This window comes from Orycteropus afer, unplaced genomic scaffold (assembly GCF_000298275.1).
Source record: "Orycteropus afer afer isolate SDZICR_OR568_19922 unplaced genomic scaffold, OryAfe1.0 scaffold00425, whole genome shotgun sequence".
Lineage (NCBI taxonomy): Eukaryota > Metazoa > Chordata > Mammalia > Tubulidentata > Orycteropodidae > Orycteropus > Orycteropus afer.
Window position 1 is genome coordinate 2,009,409 of NW_006922012.1, and position 8,767 is coordinate 2,018,175.

Below are 8,767 nucleotides of genomic sequence, written 5' to 3' on the forward strand. Positions count from 1 at the left end.
CAGCAATCTCTTTGCTGGTGTAGAGGAACCCAACTGATTTTTGGATATTGATCTTATATCCTGCCATGATGCTAAATCTCTCAATTAGGTCCAGTAGGTTTTTGACTGAGTCTCTTGGGTTTTCTAGGTATAGGATCGTATCATCAGCAAATAGGGATAGTTTGACTTCTTCCTTTCCAATTTGGAGGCCTTTGATTTCTCTTCCTTGCCTTATGGCCTTGGCTAGGACTTCCAGTACAATGTTGAATAGAAGTGGTGATAAGGGGGCATCCTTGTCTGGTCCCTCTCTCAGCAGCACATCTTTCTCAGCCAGCAATCAGAAACTCTCTCTCTGCTTCTAGGATGGGTCCTTTTGAGCCTGGCAGAGTGGCCAAACTAACCAATCCCAACATCAGAATTCTGTACACTTGAGGAAGAGAATAGGAGCTCTCTTGGCATAGTGCCTAAGACATTTGACTACTAACCAGAAGGCTGGTGGTTCAAACCCACCAGCCACTCCTTGGAAGGAAGGTTGGACAATGTACTTCCATATTATAGAAAGATTGCTTTAATTATGGCAAGTGGGACTGCAATGTGAAGTATCACTACTTCTGTAATGATACTGCCTCAGAAACCCAAGGAGAGTTTTGAGAGAGAGAGTGAACTTCCCAGAAAATTACTTCCTGCCGCTCAACAGAAATACACCATGTAGATAACTTTAACAATCAGGTACTTAGTTGCTCAAGGCAAAGTGAGAGTTACCAAGACTATGGCTGGAAAAGCCATACCATGTAATTTACTATGCTGTAGTAAACCAATGTCATTTTTGTCATATTACCATAACTTCACATCCTTCTATTTGTGATTTGAGTGAAAGTTTACAGAGCAAATTCTCTTTCCATAAAGCAACTCAATACGCTTTGTGTCATGACATTGACTGCAATTTCCCACAGTGCAACATCTCCCCTCCCACTTCTCCCCATAGCTATCTCTTCCCTGTGTCCTTCCCTACCATGCCTTCCTGGCCCCTACGCTGTCTCCCTGTGCATATACAGCCCTTCTGTTCTCCCATAATTGATCTCTCGAAGGAGTGTATCTAGGTAATGTAAATATTTAGCTGATAAGCCTGTCTTTCGTTTGGCTGGAAGTCATAGGAGTGGGTTCATTTCCACACCTGAAGGGCAGTTAGGGACCATAGTCTCAGTGGTTCCATCAGGCTCTTTCAGACTAGCAAACCTAGTTCCTTTTTTTTTTCTCCAAGTGATTTTAAGTTTTGTTCTACATTGTTCTCCCACTCTATTCCAGAATCTCCTACATAGATCCCCCTCTGAGTGGTTGACAATAGTAGCTGGGCACCATCTAGTTCTGGTCTCATAGTCATTTAGGCTGAGGATCGCATGGTGTACCAGTCATTTGGACTAATTATTTCCATGCATCTCTGGTTTTCTTCATTCTTCTTTGCTCTGGACGAGGAGAGACTCACCATTGCATCTAGATGGCCACTTGCAAGCTTTTAAGATCCCAGTCGCTACTCAACAAAGTAGGATGTGGAACAATGTTTTTGTGTAGTATGTTAAGCCAGCTGAGCTTGATGTCCCCTGCGACTATGGTCTAGAGCCCATAGGTCCAACTGCTCGCTCCCTCTGGGTAGCTGGCCGTGCCCAAGTAGTGACTAAAACGTTGTCCCTTATTAGCTCTTCTATATACCTGGGAATTCTTACAGAACATACCAATATGCTTGTAGAAACATTGTCTGCCAACCCTATGCATGGTCTTTGGCACACTCCCCCATGCACGCTTTCTCTAAAGTGAGGAAGTAGAATTAAATTACAGGCTATGTACATCTTCAAACTCCACTAAATGTTGCTAAATTGCTTTCCATACAAGTTAACACCACTTGCTGTTCCCACCAGTAGTATGCAAGGGTTCCTGCTCTGCATCCTTGGTGACACTTGTTGTTACCAGATTTATTTTTGTTAGTTTGATTATATGAAACTTTGTCTTGCTGGGGTTTTTTTGTTTTGTTTTAAATTTTGCTGGCTGCTAGTAATACTGAATTTCATTTCATGTTTTTCCACCCCACTCACAATCACTGGGTGTATTATGGAAGTAAAGATTACAATTCAGTATCAGGATCAACTTCAAAGTAACAGGAACAATTTAGGAGATAGTATGTTTTCATGTTTCTATTAGCATTTTAATTTCTTTGAGAATTGCCTATTTATATTCTTTACTCTTTTTATTGGGTCATTTGACTTTCTTACTGATTTTTAATCTTTACATGATCTAGAAATTGATCCTTAGTCAGCTGAGGGTTTCTATTATCTTCTGGTGTGTGGCTTTCTTTCCTTTTTTTTTTTTTCAATGGTATTTTATCATTACAGAAGCTTCAAGCTATATACTGTGTTTTTGTTGTTGTTGAATATCATAACAGAACGTACACCAACTCAACAGTTTCTACCTGTACAATTCAGTGACATTGCTTGCATTCTTCAGGTTGTGCAACCATTCTCGCCTTCCTTTTCTGAGTTGTTCCTCCCCCATTAAATCCACTGCTCCCTAAGGTACCTTATCTGATTCTTTGAATTGCTGTTCTTAGTTTGATCCTGTATGGGTAGATCTTAAAAGAGCACAGTACTTGAAGCAGACATTCTTTACTGATTAAGCTGAATTGTTTGGTTTTAAGAAGACTTCTGGGGATATTTTTGGTTTAAGGTTTAAAGATGATCTCAAAGTAGTAATTTCAGGGGTTCATCCAGCCTCCATAGCTATAGAATGACTGAATTCCATGAGAATTTGGAATTCTGTTCTGCATTTTCCTCTTTCTGATCAGGATTCTTCTATAGACTCTTGGGTCAAAATGTTCAGTAATGGTAGCTGGGCACCATGTGATTCTGGTCTCATGACAAAGGAGGCATTTGTTCGTGGAGGCAATTAGCCACACATTCCATCTCTTCCTCCTGTTCCATACTCTCCTTCCTTTTGCTCCAGGCAAATAGAGACTGATGGTTGTGCCTTAGATGGCCACTTCGAAGCTCTTAAGTCCCCAGACACTACACAACAAACTAGGAGGAGATAGGATAGAAGCACTAAACATGTTACTAGGCCGGTTAACTGGGATGTTCCATGAAACCATAACCCTAAACCCCCAAACCCAGGAACCAAATCCCATGAGGTGTTCAGTTACATAAGCTGCTTCAGCAGCTACTTTTTTTCTTCCCCGTTGTTATAAACGTATCTGTTACATACTTTTGCTAATTCAACTTTTTACAGGTGTGCGATTTATTGACAGCAAGTACATTAATGGACTGTACCCTTAATCAGTGTGATTTGTCTATCACCATAAACCAAAACTTGTAATCCATAAGCAAATTTGTAATCCCTTTCTCCCCTCCCACTCCTTGTAACAAGTAAGAAACTTTGGTCTCTATATGTTTGCCCTTTCTTGTCTTTTTATACAAAGTAGGTCATGGAATATTTGTCCTTTTGTAACTAACTTATTTCATTCAACATTAATGTCGTCAAGACTTCATTTATCCTACTGGCTGAGTGGTACTCCATTGTATGTATGTTCCACATTTTGTTTATCCATTCATCTGTTGGTGGGAATTTAGGTTGTTTCCACCTTTTGGCTATTGAAAATGCTGCAGCAAACTTTGGTGTATAAGTCTGTATTTTAGTGTCTGCTTTCAAGTGTTTTGGGTATATACGTAGGAGTGGAATTGCTAGGTCATGGTATAGTTTTTGGGGAACCCTATGCTATTTTCTACAACAGCTGTACCAGTTTGTATTCCTACCAACAATGGGTAAGGGTCCCTTGACTTTACTCACCTCATCACCAACATTTGTTATTTTCTGTTTTGTTTTTTGTCTTAGTCATCCTAGTGGGATTGAAATGGTATCTTACTGTGGTTTTGATTTGCAGCTCTCTCATGGCTAGTGCTGTTGAGCGTCTTTTCATGTGTTTGAATGTCCTCTGTGGGAACCATGGAGTCTTGTTTGTGCTCTCTTGCTAAGATTTGTCCAAGAAATATTCCTTGATATAAAAATTCTGCTTTCTTCTGAAAAACCTGCTTTGTTGCATCTGGCTAATTATTGGATGGAATATAGTAGGAATTGGATATTTCTATAGCCTATCATCTCAGCAACAGTTAATTAATCAGAGGCAGTATCACAACAGAAGTAGATTGCCCAACCTTCCTCCTGAGGAGTGGCTGGTGGGTTTGAATCACCAGCCTTCTGGTTAGCAGTCAAATGCCTTAGCCACTATGCCACCAGCACTCCCATAAGCAAGAGAAGAGGGATCACTATGAGTCAGATCCAACTCGACGGCAGTGAGTTTGTTTGGTTTGGTTCTCTTGTTTATAATGCTCATTCTTGTGTACCAGGTGACTCCTATATAAACTTCTGTGTTTCATTTCTGTATTTATGCATGTAGATCTTTCTTCCATTTGTCTGTTTCTACACCTATGCTATCCTTTAATTATTGTTACCTTACTGTAAAGTTATTTGTCAACTGGGCCATGATTCTCAGTGGTTTGGCAGTTATGTAATGATATAGTCATCCTCCATTTTTTCATAATGCATAATAATCCAGTCTTTGGAACCTAACTATGTTGGTAAGTGAGGAGTGGGTATATATGACTTTCAGTTCCATTTCTGTTCTCTAGTAATTTGATTTTCTTTTTTGTAAATGCAACCACACATTTAAAAGAATGTCTTATCTAGTATCCCTTAAGTATTTATAGCAGGAAGATTTTATGATTAACCAGTTTTCCGATTGTCAGAATTGGAATTCAGAATGTCAACAACCATTTAAGTTGTGTTTATAGTTCTATATAGACTGCCAATCTTGAAAAACATGATCTTTACCTAGTATAAGGTAATTAGCCTTTCAAAATTTGCAATGGTTGCTGTCGATCAGCTAATTTTTAAGGTAACTAGTTTTAATATAAACTGATCCATTTTATTATTCAGAGGTCAGAACTTCCTAAGACATACTAATCTTAAGAAACCCAGTAAACAGGACCCTTTCTCTATAAGACATTTGGCAGGTGGAGATCTAGATCACCTATATTCCATTGAAAGAGCACAACCTAGGGAAAGTTTGCATCTGACAGAGCTGAAACACCTACCTAAGGGGAGAAAAGAAAAAGAATCGCCTTTGCATAGAACCTTTGATAGGTTAGCTTCATTTGACTGAGCAATATGACTCGTGGGCTGTCAGCTACTAACCGGATAGCTTGCTTTACCTCCTTAGGGGGGATGAATGGGGGAACCTTGATTAAAATCCTTCCTTCTAGAAGAAGTGAGAGTACAGGAGGATATGTTCTTCCCAACAGGTCAGGTAGTCAGTTTTTGATCTGATGGAAGGAAGCAGCAGAGAATGTAAACAACATTCAGAGTGACTGAAACATATGATATATTCACAGGGGCTTTGCATTCTAATGTACATAAGACTCAGAGTATGCAGGAGAGGCAACAGCAAGCAAATTAGAATTTAAATTTTGCAAAAGCTAATTCTTAAATATATAATTGAGAATTTACTGCTATTTAAACATTGATCTACTTAATTGAAAAGTTAATGCAAAAATGAGAATTTGAGGAGTAACTGGCATTTCATATAATTTTCATTGTAATTTATTTTCTTTATTGTCTTACAGATTACCAAGAGAAATATCAAGAGTTACTTGAAAGAGAAGACTTTTTTCCAGATTATGAAGAAAATGGAACAGATTTATCGGGGGCTGGTGATCCGTAAGCTACCTTTTAGCTACTACCTTTCTTGGTGGAATTTCTCTGGGCACAGTTTCCAGATGGAGTTTAGAGTAGAAAAAAGTAGATGAGTGAATATGTGTACATTTTGATATCGTGGTGCTATACTTGGTGTAGTACTTACCAAAATTTTCAGAAGATCATATTAGAAAACGATTAGAAGCTAAGATTTTGAAAATTTATATATAATTGAGAGAAAAAACTATTAATATGTAGTGTATTTAAGTACAAAATTAAATATACACATACACACATATATAATTAAAAAAACTCACTGCTATCAAGTCAGATCCAACTCATAGCGACCCCTCCTTGGCTTTCTGAGGTGGTATCTCTACGGAAGTAGATTTTCCAGTCCTTCCAAGGACTGGTGGGTTTGAACCACCAGCCTTCTGGTTAGCAGTCAAATGCCTTACGCACTACACCACAGAGCTCCTTTCTCTCTCTCTCTCTGTCTCTCTCTCTCTCCCTCGCGCGTGCGCACGCTCTCTCTCTCTCTCTCTCTCTCTCTATATATATATATGTATATATATATAATCTCCCCTAAATAGCTCTAAATGTACTGTAAGATCTTAGGCAAATTCTGTACCTGTTTTTCAATCTATAGAATGAGAATATTATAACATTAGCACCTGAAGCTTTATGAGAATAAATAAAGAATATTTGAAGCAGCCTTCTGGCCCACAGTAAAATGCTCAAATTTTAACTGTTAACAATAAATTAAGAATTAAAAAAGACAGGTTACTTATTGTATAAAATTTTTGGATTGATAGGAAGATATGAATTATAGTCTTACTCTCATATCTTATTTTCCTTACCTGTCATTCTTTGTGATGAACTTTTACTATATTACTCACTGGCCATTAGATAACTGCCATTGAGTCGATTCATAGCAACCCCCATTGGGTTTCCAAGGCTGTAAATCTTTATGGAAGCAGACTGCCTCATCTTTGTTCATGGAGCAGCTGATGGGTTCGAACCACCAACCTTTTGGTTAGCAACCCAATGCCTTAACCACACCACCACCAGAGCTCCTTATATTTTGCTATAGAAGAACCAGTGCTTGTTAGCTTTGGTCCCAGTTTTGTTAGCAAATGCATGAATTTAGGCAAGCTTCTTTTGTTCTCTTCCTAAGAAGAAGGAAGAGAATACATGTGTGATCTCAGTTTTTCTTATATCCCATTTCTCATATATGTTGTAGGTTTGTTTAAGTGAACCATATTTATTCTCTTTGTATCTGAAACCAAACTCACTGCCATAGATTCAATTCTGATGCATAGTGACTCCCTTGGGGTTTCCGAGGTGGAAAATCTTTACAGAAATAGATTCCCCAGTCTTCTTTCAGAGTAGCTGGTGGGTTTGAACCACCAACCAAATAAGAACCCAGCAGGAGTAAGAGGGTTCAACCCTGCTGAGCATCTCTCTGAAAGTGAAAGTCGTTCTTGGCATGAACTTAAGGTTATCTCCTATCTTTGTGTAAGGCATCATATTCTCTTCCCTTAATGAACTCATGGCTCTCTCAACACATTGCCTTATAGTGGGGAAGGGGAAGGACAGGAGGGAGAAGACCCATCAGCAATTGATCGGACTGGCAAGATAGTTTTGTCACAGTTATAGGTGGAAGAGTATGTGGGTGGAGAGGTGTAAAAAAATACGTAGCATCATGTTATGGGGAAAAGTATAAGGCACTTGACTGCTAACCAGAGGGCTGGCGGTTCAAACCCACCAGCCACTCCTCGGAAGGAAGATGGGGCACTCTACTTCCGTAGTGATACTGCCTCGGAAACCCAAGGAGGGGTCACTATGAGTCAGGTCTGACTTGATGTCACATAATAACAACAGTAGTTGGAACAAACCTGGGATAGATGATCTCAGAGGTTGCTTCCTCTGATAAAAATCTAGTCCCAAATTAAATGGGGATGTGACTAAATTGTCATTGAAGAAATAATCTAGTTTGATTTCTGATTTTAAGTAGACATAAAATAATACATTATTAGAAGTAAATGGCACTCTGAAATTATGTTTTAACTTTAGTATAATTAAAATTACCTTGTTTATTGATAAGGTAAATTTATGAAATTACTAAAATCTTCACCTGTGATTTAACTTTTAGGTTAATAGAATTTGACATATATGTCTAAAAATACAGCAGGATCTTGAATCAAAACACCAAGGGGCTCAGAATCTATTTATAAAATTTAACTTAATCCAATTAAGCATTTTGTTAGTCCTTGTATTCTATTATAACTCATTCTATAGGAAAATCATGTTGCATACATTATTTTTTCATGGCTTAACATCTTAGACATTTTCTGAATTGAATATTAAACTTAAACTTCATCTTTGCCTCTTTTACAGATACTTGGATGATATTGATGATGAGATGGACCCAGAAATAGAAGAAGCTTATGAAAAGTTTTGTTTAGAATCAGAGCGTAAGAGAAAACAGTAAAGTTAAATTTCAGCATACCAGTTTTATAAAGCAGTTTAGGTATGGTGATCTAGCAGAACACAGGAAGCAAGAAAATGTGTCTCACTTAGACCAAATTAAAGATACTGAGTTATGTTACTAATGTATGCAACTTTAATTTTGTTTAACACTATCTGCCAAAATAAACTTTATTCCCTATAACTTAAAATGTGTATATATATATAATAGTTTATTATGTACAGTTAATTCCACTGTTTTGGCTGCAATAAAATCGATTTTGAAATAAATGAAATGTTGAAAGTAAATTTTGCTAGATGATTAGAAACTTATCCTTTAAGTTTTACTTTTCTTGGGGAAACAAGTGGTAGCTTGGGAATAAATATGACTGCACAAATGTAGCATCCTTTTTTAGATATGAGTATTAACTTTTCATTTTAGCTTGACATTTAGTGTCTCAAGGAAATTTCAGATATGAATCACAATCATGAAAATCTTTAGCACTAAAGTCTTGGACTGTGACATTAACAACATATGTTATATATGCAGATACTATTTGATACCAAGGGCTTTTATAATGTCATT

The 8,767-nt window shown here is 37.7% G+C and overlaps 1 protein-coding gene across 1 annotated transcript in view; it reads left to right on the forward strand.

The window, feature by feature from the left end:
* PAIP1 (poly(A) binding protein interacting protein 1) overlaps positions 1 to 8,206 on the forward strand; it is a 52,116-nt gene extending 43,910 nt beyond the window's left edge. The window contains exons 10-11 of the mRNA XM_007954008.2: positions 5,643 to 5,736; positions 8,113 to 8,206. Coding sequence (XP_007952199.1) covers positions 5,643 to 5,736; positions 8,113 to 8,206 — 188 coding nt within the window. The remainder of the gene's footprint in view (positions 1 to 5,642; positions 5,737 to 8,112) is intronic.
* The last annotated feature ends 561 nt before the right edge of the window (positions 8,207 to 8,767 follow it).